The 21,252-nt window shown below is 49.2% G+C and overlaps 1 protein-coding gene across 1 annotated transcript in view; it reads left to right on the forward strand.

The window, feature by feature from the left end:
- TTC9 (tetratricopeptide repeat domain 9) overlaps positions 1-18,353 on the forward strand; it is a 38,963-nt gene extending 20,610 nt beyond the window's left edge. The window contains exons 2-3 of the mRNA XM_038765431.1: positions 5,804-5,986; positions 17,430-18,353. Of these exons, the coding sequence (XP_038621359.1) occupies positions 5,804-5,986; positions 17,430-17,509 (263 nt within the window). The 3' untranslated portion in view covers positions 17,510-18,353. The remainder of the gene's footprint in view (positions 1-5,803; positions 5,987-17,429) is intronic.
- Positions 18,354-21,252: the final 2,899 nt, after the last annotated feature.

The raw sequence follows: 21,252 nt of genomic DNA on the forward strand, positions 1-21,252 counted from the left end.
ACCTGTATATATGTATATATGTTTGTACGTATTTATTACTCCATTTATTTTACTTGTACATATCTATTCTATTTATTTTATTTTGTTAATATGTTTGGTTTTGTTCTCTGTCTCCCCCTTCTAGACTGTGAGCCCACTGTTGGGTAGGGACCGTCTCTATATGTTGCCAACTTGTACTTTCCAAGAGCTTAGTGCAGTGCTCTGCACACAGTAAGCGCTCAATAAATATGATAGATTGATTGATTGATTGATTAATTACCAGATTTGGATTCCCTCTTGCTGATGTCAATCAATCAGTCCTATTTATTGAGTGCTTACTGTGAGCAGGGCCCTGTACTAAGCACTTGGGAAAGTACAGTAGAATAGAGCTGATACATGTGATCCCTACCCACGAGAAGCAACACAGCCTAGTGTTTGGAATGCGGGCCTGGAGGCCGGAGGGACCTGGGTTCTTGTCCTGGCTCCACCGCTTGTGTGACCTTGGGCAAGTCACTTCACTTCTCTGGGCCTCTGTTTCCTCATCTATAAAATGGGGATTAAGACTTCGAGCTCCTTGTGGGACGGGGACTGTGTCCAAGCCAATTTGCTTTGTATCACACCACTGAGCTTAGTACAGTTCCTGGCACAGAGTAAGCACTTAACAAATACCCTAATTATTATTCTCTGGGCCTTGGTTGCCTCATCTGTAAAATGGGGATTAAGACTGTGAGCCCATGTGGGATAGGGACTGTGTCTGGCCTGGTTTTCTTGTATCTCTCCTGGGTCCTAGTTTAGTGCCTGGCACATGGCGCTTAACAAATACCACAATTATTATTATTATTATTATAATTATTATTACTAAGGTTTGGGACAGTACAGCATAACAGAGTTGGTAGACTCAAGCTTTGCCCTCAAGAAGCTCAGTCTAGTGGGGAAGGCAGATACTAAAATAAATTACAGATGGGGAAGCTACCGAATAAAAAGATATGTATAAATATATATATATATATACATATAGATATGTTATATATATACATGTATATGTGTGTGTATATATATGTATATATGTGCTGAGGAGGTGGGGTGAGTATTTAAGTGCTTACAGGGTACAGACTCAAGTTCAGAGTGACTCAGTAGGGTGGGAAATAGGGCGAGAAGCTGAAAGATTAGTCAGGAAATGTTTCCTTGAGGAAATGTGATTTTAGTAGGGCTTTGAAGACAGGGTGGGTGGCCGTCTGTCAGATGTGAAGAAGGAGAGAGTTCCAGGAAAGGGGGTGGGAGTGTCCTTGAGCAAGAGGATGAGAGAGACAGAGAGAGATGAGAGAGAGACCCAGTGAGTAGATTGACAGAGGGGCTAAGTATGGGAGCCGGCTAGTGTGGGCGAGGAGCAAGGAGAAGCAGCGGTGTGAGGTGATTGAAATGTCTCACCTGGAGTGCAGATTTCAAGCCTTGTGCTTGGATATTTCCACGATGATTTTTCAGCTAGGAAGTCTACCCTGGGCAGAGGAATAAGTTGTCCGAGCACCAGGATAGGCATCTATCCCCTAGAAGTCTACCCTGGGCAGAGGAATAAGCTGTCCGAACACCAGGATAGGTGTCTATCCCCTAGATTCTAAATTCTAGCTGGATTGTAAACCCCTTGAAGACAGAGAATGTGTCTATTTACTCTGCTACTCTCCCAAGCACTTAGTACAGTGCTCTGCATACAGTAAGCACTCAGTTGATTGATTCACATTCCTGTAGAGCTTTTTTTTATGGTATCTATTAAGTGCTTAATCAACGTTCTAAACAGTGGGGTAGATACAGGGGAATCAGGTTGGCCATAGTCCCTGTCCCACATGGAGCTCACAGGCTTAATCCCCATTTTACAGATGAGAGAACTGAGGCCCAGAGAAGTGAAGCGCCCAAGGTCACACAGCGGACAAGTGGCAGAGCCAGGACTAGAACCCAGGTCCCCCGATTCCCAGGCCCCACGCTCCATCCACTAGGCCATGCTGCTTTTCATAAAGGATCTCAAAGCAACTTTCCTCACGTTCACTCTTGAGCCCTCCCTAGAGAAAGATTGACATTGCTCTTCCCGCTTTACTGAGCAGGAAACCAGGCCTCAGAAATGAAACAGGATTTTGCCCACATCCTGGGGAGCATCCGTGCCAAGCCGGGGGGGGGACGACCTAGGGGTCACAATACCCAGGCTGCGTCCCCTCCTCTCGGTTTTGGGAGATCAGCCTTAAGGTATTAGGCTTTGAGCTTTTACATTAAGTAATAAGTAAAACATATTTATATTGATATCTGTCTTCCCCCGCTGCACCCAGACTGTAGCTCACTGTGGACAGGGAATAGGTCTGTTTATTGTTATATTGCACTCTCCCAAGTCTTAGTACAGGGCTCTGCACACAGAAAGCGCTCAACAACTCTGATTGACTGACTGAATGACTAAGTATAAGGAACAAAATTCAGAGCCCTGAACACTATCTTAGGGTCAAACTCTGGTGGAATACGCCAGGGATAGCTAGGATGGGAATGATTTGAAGGAGAAAGCATCAAGTGGCTTGGAAAATCCCTGGAGAGCAGCCTTTGACTCCAAGGAATCAATACTCTCTGTGCCGAGTAGGCGCTCAATAAGTACGATTGATTGATTGAATGAATGAATGAATATAGGGAAAGGGTAAGAGGTTTTACTATAACCAAACCAAAAGACACCCAGAGTGGAAAATTCCCTGAACAGAGCAGTGAACTTTTCCTGAATCTGGTAACTCTCAGTGGAGGAGTCAAAGGGCCATGGAAGATTGTGTTGGAAGTCACGTTTGGACAATAACTTTGAATTTGACAAGCTTAGAGCTTTCACACTCCATTACCAATGAGTGTAAATTACAGATAAATTGCACATTCGTAATTTATTTATATTAAGGTCTGTCTCCCCTCCCCCCCCCCCCCCCCCCACCCCCCAGACTGTAAGCTCATTATGGGCAGGGAGTATGTCTGTTTATTGTTGTATTGTACTCTCCCAAGCTCTTAGTACATGATCTGCACACAGTAAGTGCTCAATTAATTGTTTAAAGGGGCGTTGCTTCTCTTTTACCCCAGATGCCACAAGAGTTCCCAGCTGAATGTCCGGGCCAAAAGAAGGGGAAAGACCCTCAAATTCCCAGCCCCAGCCTCAAACTTTAGTCCTTTTTTTAAAAAAAAAAAATGTCACCGGGGTGGATACAAGCAAAATAGATTGGACACAGTCCCCGTCCCACGTGGGGCTCACAGTCTCAATCCCCATTTTATAGATGAGGTCACTGAGGCCCCGAGAAGTGAAGTGACTTGCCCAAGATCACACAGCAGACGAGTGATGGAGCCGGGATTGGAACCCATGGCCTCCTGACTCCCAGGCCTGGGCTCTATCCATGACGCCATGCCGCCAAGCCCACGTGCATCTATGGAGGGGGGTTTTCTGGTCGGGCCCACCCATGTCCAGCCAATTCCTCATGTCCCAGACGTTCGCTAATGTCTCAAGAAGAGACAGCCCAGTCTGAGAGAGGAGGAAAGTCTGACAAAATAAATACATGAGACGGGTTCACCAGTGTTTTCATAACCTGCAGTATCAGCCACCTCAAGATGGACCCTCTCATTTTGGCTAACCCTAAACAAAGCTTCCCCTGTCATTTGAGGCAGAAGGGAAAATGGGTATGTCATGACTGGGAGCCAAGGAAATGAACATAATCCCCGTAGGGGGCCGTTTCTCACCAAGATTTTTGCACCGATGGCTCGGAATGTTTCATGTGGCTTTTGTGTGGGAAAGCCCAAAGAATTGAGCCTTTCACCCACGTCACAGTCCTGCAAGGAAGGGAGGTGGAAAGTTTCATCTCCATTTCCCAGGGGCAGAGACTGAGGTATAGAGAGGTCAGGTGACTTGTCCAAGGTCTCCCGCTCAGCTCGTGTTGAATCTGACAGAAAATTTAAGGTCACCTGACTTCCAGTTCACTGTCAGTAAATAGGGCAGAGAAGGGAATTCTGAAATAACTCCTCCTGGCTTCAGGAAGTGTGGTCTAATAGATACAGCAAGGACCTGGGAGTCAGAAGGACCTGGGTTCTCATCTTAGCTTTGCCACCTGACTGCCGTGTGACCTTGGGCCAGTCACTTCACTTCTCTGGACCACCTCTTGCCTCATCTCCAAAGCCCTACTAAAATCACTCTTCCTCCAGGAAGTCTTCCCTGACTAACCTCTCATCTCCCCAACCTGGTAATAATAATAATGGTATTTGTTAAGCGCTTACTATGTGCCAAGCATTGTTCTTCCCTCTCTCTGGGTCACCTCTCTGCTTGAGTCCCTATCAATCAATGATATTTATTGAGCACTAACAACGTTCAGAGCACTCTACTAAGTGCGTGGGAGAGTGTAATATAACAGAGTTGGTAGGCATGTTCCCTGTCCTCAAGAAGTTTACAGTCTCTGCTATGTGTCTGCTGTATGATCTTGGGCAAGTCACTTCACTTCTCTGAACCCCAGTTACCTCATCTGTAAAATGGGCATGAAGAGTGTGAGCCCCAAGTGGACAGGGACTATGTCTAACCTAACTTATAGAAGCAGCATGGCCTAGTCGATATAGCATGGGCCTGGGAGCCAGAAGGACCTGAGTTCTAATTGCCACTCCACCAAACTTGTCTAAGTGACCTTGGACAAGTAACTTCACTTCCCTGATCTGGAAAATGGGAATTATTAGACTGTGAGCCCCATGTGGGACATGGACTGTGTCCAACCTTGAAGCTCACATCTATCCCAGTGCTTGGTACAGTGCCAGGCACATAGTAAGTGCTTAATAAATGTCATTAAAAAAATAGGATCTTCCCCATGCCCCCGGCCCCATGATGCAGGAGCTTTCTCTCTGTCTCCCACCTTTAGAGCCTGGAAGCGGGTAACTTGTGGTCAGAGGAGCAGGGTATATATAGGCACCAGTTCGTGATTCCTGGCCTCCTCTGCCCAGCGCTGCCAACTTCACGGGCAAGAGCCAGCAAAACTGGCTCAGTGTCTGATCTTCGCCTCCTGATCTGGGCTTACCTCCTGCCAAGAGGCCACCCACCTGCTTAAAGGCTTTCCCTTAATAATAATAATTCATAATTGTGGTATTTAAGCGCTTACCATGTGCCGTGCACCGTACTAAGCACTGGGGTAGACACAAGCTAGCCAGGTTGGACACAGTCCCAGGCCCATGTGGGGCTCACAGTCTTCATCCCCATTTTTCAGATGAGGGAACTGGAGAGCCAGGACTTTGTCTTTTACTTTCATGGAGTGCTCCCAAGCAGCTAGTACAGTGCACTCACCATTAAGTGCTCAGCACCATGCTCTGCCCACAACAGGTGCTCAATATGTACCGTTGAAAAACGTGAATAAAGAATGGAAGAGAATCCGTAACCTTTTTTGGGGGGTATTTTTTAAGCACTTACTATGTGCCTGGCTCTGTACTAAACACTGGGGCAGATTCTAGTTAATAAGGTTGGACACAGTCCATGTCCCACATCGGGCTCACAGTCTTCATCTCCGTTTTCCAGATGAGGGAACCGAGGCCCAGAGAAGTGAAGTGACTTTCCTAAGGTCACTCAGTGGACAAGTGGAGGAGCTGGGATTAGAACCCTGGTCCTTTTGACTATCTCTATAAGGCTACACTGTCTCCCCCAAAAGGGTGTCCTTGAAGTGGGGGGCCCAAAATCCAGTCCCTGGGGTAGGTTTTTCACCTAATCGGAGCGGGAGGAGGGAGAAGAGGGAAGGGACTGTTCACTGCCAGGCTTCCCCGTTTGGTGCTCACTGCCCTTTCCCATCTTACCTCCCTATCCCCAAAGCCTGCCTGCTCCAGGCTGAGTTGGTGAATTATGAGAGGGTCAAAGATTACTGCCTCAAAGTCCTCAAGAAGGAAGGCGAGAACTTCAAGGCGCTCTATCGGTCCGGAGTGGCTTTCTACCACCTTGGTGACTTCGACAAGGCCCTCCACTACTTGAAGGAAGCCAGGTACCGGCAGCCCACAGGTAAGCAGCTCAAAATAATCATAATAGTAACAATAGTAATAATAATCGTGGTCTTTGTTCAGCACTTTCTGTGTCAGGTCCCACGTGCGGCTCACAGTCTGAGTAAGAGGGAGAACAGGGATTGAATCTCTACTTGGTAGATGAGGGAACTGAGGCCCAGTGAAGTCATGTACCCCAGGTTTCACAGCAGACACGTGGCGGAGCCAGGATTAAAACCTAGGTCCTCTAATGCCCTGGCCCAGGCTCGGCTTCTCACTGGCCATCTCCATTTCATTCATCGCTTAGAACTAAGCGTTTAGTTTGGGGCTCTGCTCATGGTCAGCATTCAGTAAATACGATTGATTGATTGATAGATTGAGCCTCTCCTGGGTTTTCGGGTTGACCTTGGAATTTTGACCACTGAGGCCTGGCGGGGGGCTGGGCTCTGTCTACCTTGGGAGGCTGCTGAGGGGAAGCAGTGGGTGGAGGAGGAAAGTGTCTGTCTCCCCTCCCCCCACATCCCACCCCTCCCCCCTCTTCCTCATCTTCTGCTCTCCCCCCTCTCCTTACTATATGCCCCTTTCTCTTCTTCCTCAACACCGCTCCCTCTTCTCCCCTTCCCTGCTTAGCCTCTCTTTTTCCTCCTCTTCTCCCACTGCCTCTGGCTTTGTTTTTTTATTTTGTATTTGCTAAGCGCTTACTTTGTTCCAGATACTGTACTAAGTAGCGCTGGGGTAGATCCAAGCTAATCAAGTTGGACCCAATCCATATCCCTCATGGGGCTCACGATCTTCATCTCTATTTTACAAATGAGGTAACTGAGGCCCCTAGAAGTGAAGCAACTTGCCCAAGTCACCCAGAAGACAAGTGGCGGAGTTGAGATTAGAACCCAGGTCCTTCTGACTCCTAGGTCCGGGCTCTATCCACTAGACCATGCTGACTTCACCCTTTTTCCTGGCCTCACCCTCTTTTACTCCAGCCTCCCCACCCCTCCTGGCCCTAAGAAAGTGGATTCAACAGTCTGAATCATAGGCATGAAGTTGGGAAGCAGCGTGGCCTAGTGGAGCGAGCACGGGCCTGGAAATCAGGAGACTTGGGTTTTAATGCTGGCTCTGTCACATGCCTGCTGTGGGACCTTGGGGGAGTGATTTCACCTCTCCGGGCCTCAGTTTCCTCATCTGCAAAGTGGAGATTGAATACTAGCCTCCCTCCCTCTTAGATTGTGGTGGCACAGGAACCGTCTGACCTGATTATCTTGTAACTACCCCAGTGCCAGGCACATAGTAGGACACAACAACTTATACTGGAAGCCCCATGCGGGACAGGGACTGTGCCCAACTTGATTAACTTTTATCTACCTCAGTGCTTAGAACAGTGCTTGGCACATAATAACAAAGCACTCAACAAATACATAATCTGACCCCATTCCTTCACATCTTATCAAAACACTTGCCCCCCTTTTTTCTTCCCTCTTTGACAGCCATCTTTAACTGTTCACTCTCCGGTGGTTTCTTCCCCCCTGCTTTCAAACATGGCCATGACTCCCCAGCCTAAAAAAACCCTCTCTTGACCCCATGGCTCCCTCCAGTTATTGTTCCATCTCCCTCCTATCATTCCTCTCCAAAATCCTCAAACTAGTTGTCTACACGAATTGTCAAGTTCCTCTCCTCCAATTCTCTCCTTGACCCCCTCCAATCTGACTTCCGTCCCCTTCACTCCACAGAAACCGTCCTCTAAAAGGTCACCGATGAACTCCTTCATGCCAAATCCAGCGGCCTCTACTCTATCCTAATCCTCTTTGACCTCTCAGTTGCCTTCGACACTGTCGACTACCCCCCTCTCCTGGAAACATTTTCCAACCTCAGCTTCACTGACACTGTCTTCTCCTGGTTCTCCTCCCTTCTCTCTGGCCACTCATTCTCAGTCTCTTTCACGGGCTGCTCCTCTGCTTCCCACCCCCTAACTGTGGGGGTCCCTCAAGGTTCAGTTCTGGATCCCTTCTATACTCCATCTACAGTCATTCCCCTGGAGAACTCATTCATTCCCATGGCTTCAACTACCACCTCTATGCTGATGACACCCAAATCTCCATCTCCAGCCCTGATCTCTCTTCCCCTCTGCAGTTGCGCATTTCCTTCTGCCTTCTAGCCATCTCTACTTGATTATCCACCCACTGCCTCAAACTTAACATCTAAAACAGACCTCCTTATCCTTATTCCACTCAAACCCTGTCCCCCTGACTTATTCATCACTGTAGACAGCACCACCAACCCTCCTGTCTCACAATCCCATAACCTTGGGCGTTATCCTTGACTCCTCTCTCTCATTCAATCCACATACTCCATTCTTAACTAAATCCTGTCGGTTCTACCTCCACAACATCGCTAAAATCGGCCCTTTCCTCTCCATCCACATTGCTACCATGTTAATCCAAGGCACTCATCCTATCCCGCTTTGATTACTATATCAGCCTCCTAGCTGACCTCCCTGCCTCCTCTCTCTCCCCAATCCAGTCTGTACTTCCAGATCATTTTTCTACAAAAACGTTCAGACCATGTTTCCCTACACCTCAAGAAACTCTAGTGTTTGCCCCTCCACTTCCTTGTCAGACAGAAACTCCTCCCCATTGCCTTTAAAGCAGTCCATCACCTTGCCCTCTCCTACCTCACCTCCCTGTTGTCTTACTACAACCCAGCCTGCACACTTTGCTCTACTAATGCCAACATTCTCACTATGTCTTGATCTTGACTATCTCACCGCCGACCCCTCGCCCACATCCTGCCTCTGGCCCGGAATGCCTTCCTTTCTCATAACCGACATACAATTACTCACCCCTGCTTCAAAGTCTTGCTGAAGCACATCTCCTCCAAGAGTCCTTCCCTAATTACTCTTTTCCTTTTCTTTAACTCCCTTCTGCATCGCCTTGACTTGCTCCCTTTATTCATCCCCCCTTCCAGCCCCACAGCACTTGTGTACATGTCTTTACTGATTACAATTTTTGGAAGTGGGATAGAGCTGCCTGGGATCTTAAGCCCAACCTCACAGCACTTATGTACGTATCTGTACGTTGTGTATTTTTAATTATTTATTCATATTATTGTCTGTCCCCTCTAAACTGTAGGCTCTCTGTGGGCAGGGTATGTGTTTGTTATATTGTTGGATTGTACTCCCCCAAGCACTTAGTCCAGTGCTCTGCACATAGTAAGTGCTCAATAAATACCATTTATTGATTGATTGACTGTAAGCTCATTGTGGCCAGGGATCGTATCTACCAACTCTGTTGTATTGTACTCTTCCAAGCACTTAGTACAGTGCCCTGCACACAGTAAGTGCTCAATAAGTTTAGCACACTGCCTGGCACACAGTAAGCGCTTAACAAATACCATAACAAACTTCACTTCTTTGGGCTTCGATTTCCTCATTGCAAAATTGGGATTCGATATCTGTTCTTCCTCCCACTCAGAATGTGAGCCCCATGTGGGAAAGGGACTGTGTCTCATTCAGTTATCTTGTGTCTACCCCAGTGCTTAGCACATAGTATGCACTTAACAATCCTATTGTTATTATTATCACCATTATTGTTATGGTCGTCCACCATGTCCAGTCCCAATTTGGATACACTTCGCTTTGGATACAGTCCACTTTGGATACGCAGCAGATGGGAGGACCAGTCAGTGGTATTTACTGAGCGCTTTTGGTGTGCAGAGCACTGTATTAAGTGCTTGGGAGAGTACGATATAACAATATAACAGACACATTCCCCACCCACAGTGAGCTTACAGTCTAGAGGGACTAACCCACTAGCTAGTGGAATTCTAGATCCCAGGAATGCCTCAGTGTGAGATTGAGAAAGAGTCCTGGCCCGACTGAGCATTCAGGTAGGCGGTCAGTAGCTGGGATCTGGTCAGTCCATGGCTGGTGTGGAAGCAAACTGCTCGGACTACACTTTGTGTTAGTAACGGTATGTCAGAGACAACTTCATCACTACTAACACTTTTCTATCTCTAGTAGGGAGTGATGGTTGATGGGCAGGGTTTTGCATGGTGTAGTCGATAGAACAAGGCGCTGGGAGTCAGAAGGTCATGGGCTTTAATCCCGGCTCCGCCCCTTGTCTGCTGTGAGGCCTTGGACAAGTCACTTTACTTCTCTGGGCCTCAGTTACCTCATCTGGAAAATGGGGAGTAAGACTGTGAGCCCCATGAGGGACAGGGACTGCACCTAACCCCGTTTGCTTGTAAACACTCCAGCGCTTCAACAGTGCCTGGTACATAGTAAGCACTTACCGAATACCCCGATGTTATTATTATTAGTCAAGACCAACTCAACTTTAAGCAATACAGTGTTTCTTTACATGTGCAGCACCCTAGCTTCACATGTGATCAAAGAGCACAAATCATTGTATATTTCTTAATAAAAACAGCAATAAATTCTACTTGAGGTAATTATTAGCCCTGCCTGGTTCTCTCCATGATAAGGATCTGGTGGGCAAACATGGCATAGTGAGAAGCAGAGTGGTGTAGTGGATAGATCTCAGGCCTGAGAGTCAGAAGGACCTGAGTTCTAATCCTAGCTCTGCCATATGTCTGCTTTGTGACCTTGGGCAAGTCACTTAACTTCTCTGTGCCTCTGTGCATCTGTAAAATGGGGATTAAGATTGTGAGCCCCAGGTGGGACAGGGATTGGGTCCAATCTGAGAACCTTATATCTACCCCAGCATTTAGAACAGTGCTTGGCACATAAAGTGCTATTATTATTACTATTGATAAACAGATTAGGAATCCTGAACTGTCTCAAGACCTTGACAAACCAAACTTCCCAGTAAACAGATAGACAGATACCTAGATAGGATAGATACCTAGAGTCAGAGGTCATGGGTTCTAATCCCGGCTCCTCCACTTGTCAGCTGTGTGACTTTGGGCAAGTCACTTAACTTCTCTGGGCCTCAGTTACCTCATCTGTAAAATGGAGATTAAGACTGTGAGCCCCAGGTGGGAAAACCTGATTACCTTGTACCCCCCCCCCAGCGCTTAGAACAGTGCTTGGCACATAGTAAGCGCTTAACAAATGCCATCATTATTATTATTGTTAGAGAGGAGGATATGTGATGTGCACACTTGGAGAAAATGGCGGCTTGGCCAGACAAAATGGAGTCCAGCCCCAAAGGCCCATCACCTTCCATCTCTTGGTATCCCACCACTTCCCAGGACTCTAGTCACCGGAATTACTCTTGTTCACTTAAACAAGGGGATCAGGAGACAATCTAACGGGCCTAGAAACAAAATAGTTCAGAGCGGACGTTTGGATGAGAAGGGACTAATCCTAGGCCCAGACTATTCTGCTTCCACACTGGCCTTGCCTTCCCTTCCCCCGCTCTCCAAAACAAAGGCCCAAAGAATTGAGAGCTGTTGACTTCTCCCAGTTTGACCGGCAACTTTTTGGGAAGCAGAAGGGCCTCTCTGCAGTGTTTTGGTCAACCGATTGTGGGGTGTCCTTCTTCCTCCTTTTTCCCCCATTCACAATGTGCTGGTTGTGTCCCTGTCTCCCTGGCCACGGTCCTGCACCTCCACGAGATTCATGGCACCTCTCTGGCCTTCCGGGATTCTGGAGTATCCCCTTGCTCTGTCCTGGTCGGGTTCCTCTGTGCTTTATTGATCTCTGCAACCCTGTTGGGATCTCTGGGGTTGCTCTGCAGGGGAGGGGATGGAGTGGGGGGGCAGTTGGGATCTGGGGACCTGAGTAGGGGGTGAGAATGCAAGACACACGCTGGAGACCCCCCTAGATCAACAGTTCCTCCCACCTGGACCAGTGTGGTCTGATGGTGGTGATGTCTACAGGTGCTCGCTGACTAGCCCTCTGTGTCCTTCAATGTCTCCTTCATTAGACCGGAACGATTTCTTAGCAAACCGTCCCAAGAGGGGAGGTTGGACTGGAGAGAGAAGAGGCTGGAGGCAGGGAGGTCTGTGAGGAGGTTGAGGCACTGACAGAGCCTGTTCTAATCCTTGCGTCTGCCAGAGTTCCTGGCTGGGGGGTCAGGGGAGGCAGCGGCTTGGGGAAGGCGGGGGTGGGGGTCTTGCTTGGCATTCCTTTCTCAAGTTCATATTCTTCAGGTGCCTAGGTCTTCATTTTTCTTGAAAACTTCTGAGAATCCCTGGAGGCTTTAGTCTTATGACCATGGAGCATGTGGGGAAGAGGCCAGTGGAAATAAAGTCACCCACAGAGACAAACAAGTCACACACCATCAGGCAAAACCATTTATTCACAAGGAACACACACACACACACACACACACACACACACACACACACACACACACAGAAGTGCATACACTTGCATGTATGTGTTCCATGTGAATAAATGAGTGCATGTGAATAATAATAATAATAAAATGATAATTATAATTGTGGCATTTGTTAAGCGCTTACTATATGCCAGGCACTGTACTACGTGCTGGGGTGGATACAAGTGGTATTTGTTAAGTGCTTACTAGGTGCAGCATGGCTTAGTGGAAAGAGCCCAGGCTTGGGTGTCAGAGGTCGTGGGTTCTAATCCCAGCTCCGCCGCTTGTCAGCTGTGTGACTTTGGGCAAGTCACTTCACTTCTCTGTGCCTCAGTTACCTCATCTGTAAAATGGGAATTGAGACTGTGAGCACCGTGTGGGACACCCTGATTAACTTCTATCTCCCCCAGTGCTTAGAACAGTGCTTGGCACATAGTAAGCGCTTAACAAATGCTATCATCATGATCATCATCATGTGCCAGGCACTGTACTAAGAGCTGGGGCACATACAAGCAAATTGGGTTGGACACAGTCCCTGTCCCAAGTGGGGCTCACAGTCTCAATCCCCATTTTAAAAGATGAGGAAACCGAGGCCCAGAGAAGTGAAATGACTTGCCCAAGGCCACACAGCAGACAAGTGGCAGAGCCAGAATGAGAAGCCATGACCTTTTGACTCCCAGGCCCGTGCTCTGTCCACTATGTCATCTGAAACAAGTAAATCAGGTTGGATGCAGTCCCTGTCCCACACAGGGCTCACAGTCTTAATTAACCCCATTTTACAGATGAAGTCACTGAGGCACAGAGGAAATGAAGTTATTTGCCCAAGGTCACACAGCGAAGTGGTGGTGCCAGAATTAGAACCCAGGTCTTTCAGACTCCCAGGCCTGGGCTCTAACCACTAGACCACGCCACTTTGGGGCTCACAGTCTTAATCCCCCTTTTACCCCTGAAGTAACTAAGGCACAGAGAAGTGAAGTGATTTGCCCAAAGTCACCCAGCAGATTAAGTGGTGGAGCCTGGATGAGAATCCAGGTCTTTTCTGACAGCCAGGCCTGTGCTGTATCCACTAGGCCATACTCCTTCTCTAGTGAGCATTAAGAATGACCACTTTTCCTATTTTGGCTCCATCTTCTTTCCTCTGCACTGGGCACGAGTATGTGACTTCTCCACATCCAACTCTGGTCTCCTCCTCCCCTTCCACATTGCCACCTGGTTGCCATGGCAGAGCCATGGAGATGCCCAGGCAGAGCCAGTCCCCGAGAACTGCCTAGGTCTCACTGGCATCATTCCCGAGTGCTGAAGGGAGATGCCGCCTGCCTCAAAGAAGGCCCAGCCCTCCTCCCTGCCCCCTCCTTTCTCCCTTCCCCTCCCCTCACCGGCGATCAAGGTAGAGAGGCAGTGTGGACTAGTGTCTGGAGCACTGGCCTGGGAATCAGAAGGACCTGGCTTCTAATCCCAGTTCTGCCACTTATAATAATAATACTAATACTTAACAATTCTGGTATTTAATAATGATGGCATTTATTAAGCGCTTACTATGTGCAAAGCACTGTTCTAAGCGCTGGGGAGGTAACAAGGTGATCAGGTTGTCCCACGGGGGGCTCACAATCTTAATCCCCATTTTACAGATGAGGTAACTGAAGCACAGAGAAGTGAAGTGACTTGCCCCAAATCACACAGCTGACAATTGGCAGAGCCGGGATTTGAACCCATGATCCCTGACTCCAAAGCCCGGGCTCTTTCCACTGAGCCACGCTGCTAGGTGACCCCTTCCTCACATTCCTTCTCTCCTTCTCCATGCCCACTCTGATCCTCGGAGACTTCAATATCCACATGGATATCCCTAACGACTCCTCTGCCGCCCGCCTTCTATCTCTCCTTGACGCTGCCAACCTCTTCCTCCACCCCACCTCACCCACTCACCAACTTGGTCATACCCTAGACCTCATCATCTCCTACCGCTGCACTGTGTCCACCCTCACCAACTCTGTGATCCCTCTCTCTGATCATAATCTTCTCACCTGCCTCCTCACTCACACATCTTTCCCCCGTAAATCCGTATTACTCCCTCACAGAGATCTCCGCTCTCTGGACCCCACCCATCTTTCGGAGCGCCTCACACCCCACCTCGCCGCCCTCTCCTCTCTACCCAGTCTTGATGATCAGATTACTGCTCTCAACTCTACCCTTTCTACTCAGCTAGACTCGCTCGCTCCCCTTTCCCTTCGCCGCTCTCGCACCACTAACCCACAGCCCTGGATCACTGCCACTGTCCGCCTCCTTCGCTCTTATGCTCGAGCTGCCGAACGCTGCTGGCGAAAGTCTAAACACCATGCCAACCTCGTTCACTTCAAGTTTATCCTTTCCTGCCTTAACTCAGCCCTCTCTTCTGCCAGACAAAACTATTTCTCCTCCCTTATTGACACCCATGCCCATCACCCCCGCCAGCTCTTCCGTACATTCAACTCCCTTCTCAGGCCCCCGGTTCCTCCCCCTCCTCCTTCCCTCACCCCCAACGATCTGGCCTCCTACTTCATTAACAAAATTAAATCCATCAGGTCCGACCTCCCCAAAGTCTCTTCCCCCCTTTCTCCAACCCCCCCGGCTCTCAACACGCTCTGCTACTCTCCCATCCTTCCCAGCGGTATCCTCAGAGGAACTCTCCTCCCTCCTCTCAAGTGCTACTCCGGCCACCTGTGCTTCTGACCCCATTCCCTCTCATCTTATGAAATCTCTCGCTCCATCCCTTCTCCCCTCCTTAACTTCCATCTTCAACCGCTCACTCTCCACTGGTTCCTTCCCCTCTGCCTTCAAACATGCCCATGTCTCTCCCATCCTAAAAAAACCCTCTCTTGACCCCACCTCACCTTCTAGTTATCGTCCCATATCCCTCCTACCATTCCTTTCCAAACTCCTTGAACGAGTTGTCTACACGCGCTGCCTAGAATTCCTCAACAACAACTCTCTCCTCGACCCCCTCCAGTCTGGCTTCCGTCCCCTTCATTCCACGGAAACTGCGCTCTCAATGGTCACCAATGACCTCCTGCTTGCCAAATCCAACGGCTCATACTCTGTCCTAATCCTCCTCGACCTCTCAGCTGCCTTTGACACTGTGGACCACCCCCTTCTCCTCCACACGTTATCTGACCTTGGCTTCACAGACTCCGTCCTCTCCTGGTTCTCCTCTTATCTCTCCGGTCGTTCTTTCTCAGTCTCTTTTGCAGGCTCCTCCTCCCCCTCCCATCCTCTTACGGTGGGGGTTCCCCAAGGTTCAGTACTTGGTCCCCTTCTGTTCTCAATATACACTCACTCCCTTGGTGACCTCATTCGCTCCCACGGCTTCAACTATCATCTCTACGCTGATGACACCCAGATCTACATCTCTGCCCCCGCTCTCTCCCCCTCCCTCCAGGCTCGCATCTCCTCCTGCCTTCAGGACATCTCCATCTGGATGTCCGCCCGCCACCTAAAGCTCAACATGTCGAAGACTGAGCTCCTTGTCTTCCCTCCCAAACCTTGTCCTCTCCCTGACTTTCCCATCTCTGTTGACGGCACTACCATCCTTCCCGTCTCACAAGCCTGCAACCTTGGTGTCATCCTCGACTCTGGTCTCTCATTCACCCCTCACATCCAAGCCGTCACCAAAACCTGCCGGTCTCAGCTCCGCAACATTGCCAAGATCCGCCCTTTCCTCTCCATCCAAACTGCTACCCTGCTCATTCAAGCTCTCATCCTATCCCGTCTGGACTACTGCACTAGCCTTCTCTCTGATCTCCCATCCTCGTGTCTCTCTCCACTTCAATCCATACTTCATGCTGCTGCCCGGATTATCTTTGTCCAGAAACGCTCTGGACATATTACTCCCCTCCTCAAAAACCTCCAATGGCTACCGATCAATCTGCGCATCAGGCAGAAACTCCTCACCCTGGGCTTCAAGGCTCTCCATCACCTCGCCCCCTCCTACCTCACCTCCCTTCTCTCCTTCTACTGCCCAGCCCGCACCCTCCGCTCCTCCACCGCTAATCTCCTCACTGTACCTCGCTCTCGCCTGTCCCGCCATCGACCCCCGGCCCACGTCATCCCCCGGGCCTGGAATGCCCTCCCTCTGCCCATCCGCCAAGCTAGCTCTCTTCCTCCCTTCAAGGCCCTGCTGAGAGCTCACCTCCTCCAGGAGGCCTTCCCAGACTGAGCCCCTTCTTTCCTCTCCCCCTCGTCCCCCTCTCCATCCCCCCGTCTTACCTCCTTCCCTTCCCCACAGCACCTGTATATATGTATATATGGTTGTACATATTTATTACTCTATTTATTTATTTATTTATTTATTTATTTTACTTGTACATTTCTATCCTACTTATTTTATTTTGTTGGTATGTTTGGTTCTGTTCTCTGTCTCCCCCTTTTAGACTGTGAGCCCACTGTTGGGTAGGGACTGTCTCTATGTGATGCCAATTTGTACTTCCCAAGCGCTTAGTACAGTGCTCTGCACATAGTAAGCGCTCAATAAATACGATTGATTGATTGATTGATTGATTGATTGATTACTCTGTGCCAGGCCCTGTACTAAGCTCTGGGATGGATACAAGCAAATCAGGTTGGACATAGTCCCTGTCCCATGCGGGGCTCACAGTCTCAATCCCCATTTTACAGATGAGGGAACTGAGGCTCAGAGAAGTGAAGTGACTTGCCCAAGGCCACCCAGCAGAAAAGTGGTAGAGCCGGCATTAGAACTCATGACCTTCTGACTCTGAGGCCTGTGCCCTATCCACTACGCCATGCTGCTTTACACTTGTCTGCTGTGCGACCTCGGACAAGTCCCTTTGCTTCTCTATGCCTCAGTTCCCTCCTCTGTAAATTGAGGATGAAAACTGTGAGCCCCATGTTGGACCAGATCTGTGTCTGACCCGATTATCTCATATCCATCCCAGCGCTGAATACAGTACCTGGCATGTAGTAAACGCTTAACAAATACCACCATTATTATTTGGTAGCCTAGTGGCTCAGAGCCTCGACCCGACCCTAGTGGGTTGTTTCGGGGAGGGTGGAGTCAGATAGAGGGAAGATTAGAGATTAGGGGATCCCACCCCATATTAGATCAGAGGCATCCACGGCCGCCAGCCCCTTCTCACCCTGTCCCTCCCCACCCCCTCCTCTAGGTCATTTCTCACAAGTTCTCTCCTCTCCCCGCAGACACCAACGTCATCCGGTACATCCAGTTGACAGAAATGAAGCTCAGCAGATGTTCCCAGAGAGAGAAAGAAGCCTCCTAACAAGGAATCCTCCTCTGTAGAACTCACAGTTGCCCTTGACATCCCTGGGTCCCAGCAGCGGGGAGGGGAGCCAAAGGGAAGGGGGATCATCGCCCCGGGTTTGTCCTCCCTCTCCCACCACCCCTACTTCTCCCTCGTGTCCTTCAACTTCCCTCACTCTTCGTGTGCTCACCTTGCCAAAAGAGAGAGAGCAAGAGGTGGGAAGCTGGAAGCCAGCCAGTGGCCAGCCCAAGGGGCAAGTTGGGTGATTGGAAAGTCCTGGATTGGGGAGCCTGGGCCCCGGGGGCTGGAGGGGTCCTATGACACACACACACCCCGAGCCCTAAAGACTTCTGGGTCTGTGATGGCAGACCCCTGGGTAGGCCCGTTCTATCAGGAATGGCAGAAACGTGGGGCACGGGGAAGTTGAGGGCACCTTTGAGAAGGCCACAGAACCGGCCCCCCTCTCCTTCCCTCTCTTTGGCTCCCGCCCCTTCCCTCCCCTCACCCCCTGTTGCCCACATCCTAAGCCTGCTGGTAGCCCACGTCCTCCAGCGCTCCGAAGCCCACCCTCCCCGCCGCTCCGTCCCTGTGAGCCTCAGCGTTGGTCGGGGGAGGGGGAAGGGGGGCTCGGTTGGGGGTGAGAACGTAAGTCACTCGGGAAGGGGTGGGGGGCCAAGGCAAAAATGATTTATACAGACTGAAGAGGGTACAAATTGGGGGCTCATTAACTGCAAATAAAATCAGTAAATAGGCAATGGTCCCACATTTTTTGTTGAAATGAGCTTGATCTGGGCAGGGAATGTGTTTGTTTATTGTTATAGTGTACTCTCCCAAGCACTTAGGACAGTGTTTTGCACACAGTAAGCACTCAATAAATATGACTGAATGAATGAACGACCCTGATAGTAATGATCGTGGTATTTGTTTAGGGCTTACTATGGGCCTCAGTTCCCTCATCTGTAAAAAATGGGGATGAAGACTGTGAGCCCCCCGTGGGACAGCCTGATCACCTTGTATCCTCCCCAGCGCTTAAAACAGTGCTTTGCACATAGTAAGCACTTAACAAATACCAACATTATTATTATTATGCACTGAACTAAGCTCTGGGGCAGATGCAAGATAATCAGGTCCCACGTGGGGCTTACAGTCTTAAACCTCATTTTACTGATGAGGTAACTGAGGCACAGAGAAGTGAAGTGATTTGTCCAAGGTCACACAGCAGACGATCACCCTCTAGACTGTAAACTTCACTGCGGGCAGGGAATGTGTCTGTTTATCGTTATATTGAACTCTCCCAAACAGTACAGTGCTCTGCACACAGTAAGCACTTAATAAATATGATTGAATGAATGAATGCTTAAATGAAAGAAGTGGTAGGGTGGGGATTAGAACCCTGGTTCTCTGACTCCCAGGCCTGTGCTCTTTCCACTAGGCTATACTGCTTCCCTAGTCTAGCCTAGCGCTCTGAGCCTGATACATCTCAGCAGCGTGGAGAAGCAGCGTGGCTCATTGGAAAGAACACGGGCTTTGGAGTCAGAGGTCATGGGTTCGAATCCTGGCTCGGCTACATGTCTGCTGTGTGACCTTGGGCAAGTCACTTAACTTCTCTGAGCCTCAGTTCCCTCATCTGTAAAATGGGGATTAAGACTGTGAGCCCCACGTGGGACAACTTGCTCACCTTGTATCCCCCCCAGCGCTTAGAACAGTGCTCTGCACATAGTAAGCGCTTAACAAATGCCATCATTATTATTATTATACATCTGCTTCCCTCCCTTTCTTCGGGGAAGCAGCATGGACTGGTGGAAAGAGTGTGTGCCTGAGAATCAGAGGACCTGGGTTCAAATCCCGGCTCCATCACCTACCTGCTGTATGACCTTGGACAAGTCACTTTACTTCTCTGGCTCTGTCAAATGGGGCTTCACTACCTGCTCTCTCTCTCTTAGTTAGACTGTGAGCTCCAAGTGGGACCTGGTGATCTTGGACCTACCCGGGAGTTCAGTACAGTGCTTGGCACAGGCTGAGCGCTTACCAAAAACGACAATGACTGGAGCTCGAGCCCGGATTCAGCCGGCAAGAGGTCCTCGATCATGAACCTTTGGCGGGGGGGTGGGGGGGTCCCCTCTCTGGGGAGTGAGGGTGCAGACACCCCTCAAGATGTTCCCAATATCTCAGCTCCATCCCTCTTAGCCCTCCCAAAGCCCTCGGGGCTGTCTCTGGCAACAGAGAGCAGGTAATGTCATGGTATTTATCAAAAACGCTTACTATATGCAGAGCAGTGTACTAAGCACTTGGGAGAGTACAACAGAGCACATCTCTGTTATTAATAATAATCATAATGATGGTATTTAAAAGCCTATCTCCTCCAAGAGGCCTTCCCTGATTAAGCCCTCCTTTCCTCTTCTCCCACTCCCTTCTGGGTTGCCTTTGCACTTGGATTTTCACCCTTTCCTCACCCCTCCCTCCGCCCCACAGCACTTAAGTTCATATCCATCATTGATCTATTTCTATTAACATCTGTCTCCCCCTCTAGACTGTGAGCTTGTTGTGGGCAGGGAAGGTGTCTACCAGCTGTGTTGCATTGTGCTCTCCCAAGTGCTCAGCACAGAGTAAGCGCTCAATAAATACGATCAACCGATGGATTGAACAGAGTTATCAGACATGTTTCCTGCCCACGATGACCTTACAGGCTAGAGGACTTTGCAGAGGGAATGCAGAAAAAAAGACGCTTGTGAATTCTGCCCTGAAAACCCCAATCGTCTTATCACACCTAGTCCAGAAGGAAGACGATAGCACCAAAGTAGGAAAAGTGGAGGGGATTCATTCATTTGTTCAATCATAATTATCGAGTGCTTACTGTGTGCAGAGCACTGTAATAATAATAATAATAATGGCATTTATTAAGTGCTTACTATGTGCAAAGCACTGTTCTAAGTGCTGGGGAGTTTACAAGATGATCAGGTTGTCCCACAGGGGGCTCACAGTCTTAATCCCCATTTTACAGATGAGGGAACTGAGGCCCAGAGAAGTGAAGTGACTTGCCCAAAGTCACACAGCTGACAAGTGGCGGAACCGGGATTTGAACCGATGACCTCTGCCTCCAAAGCCCTGGCTCTTTCCACTGAGCCACGCTGCTTCCCCTGCTTCCCCTGAAAACCATACTGCTGTACTAAGCACTTGGGAGAGGACAAAATAGCAATAAACAGACACATGCCCTGCCCACTTCAAGCTTACAGTCTAGAGGTCATGGGTTCAAATCCCGGCTCTGCCAATTGCCAGCTGTGTGACTTTGGGCAAGTCACTTAACCTCTTCGCCTCAATTCCCACATCAGTAAAATGAGGATTAAGACTGTGAGCCACCCCCGTGGGACAACCTGATCACCTTGTAACCTCCCCAGTGCTTAGAACAGTGCTTTGCACTTAGCGCTTAATAAATGTCATTATTATTATTATTATTAGAGGGTGAGACAGACATTAATATAGATAAAAAACAATAGGCTCCATTTTGTTTGTTTTATGGTAGTTGTTAAGCATTACTATGTGTCAAACCCTAAGCGCTGCAATAGGGCCAAGTCATTTAGGACAGACACAGTCTCGATCTCACATCCCAGCTCCTCCATTTGTCTGCTGTGTGACCTTGGGCAAGTCACTTCACTTCTCTGTGCCTCAGTTCCCTCATCTGTAAATTGGGGACTAAGATTGTGAACCCCACATGGGACACCCTGATCACCTGTATCCTCCCCAGCACTTAGAACAGTGCTTTG

Source organism: Tachyglossus aculeatus, chromosome 23, assembly GCF_015852505.1.
Source record: "Tachyglossus aculeatus isolate mTacAcu1 chromosome 23, mTacAcu1.pri, whole genome shotgun sequence".
Lineage (NCBI taxonomy): Eukaryota > Metazoa > Chordata > Mammalia > Monotremata > Tachyglossidae > Tachyglossus > Tachyglossus aculeatus.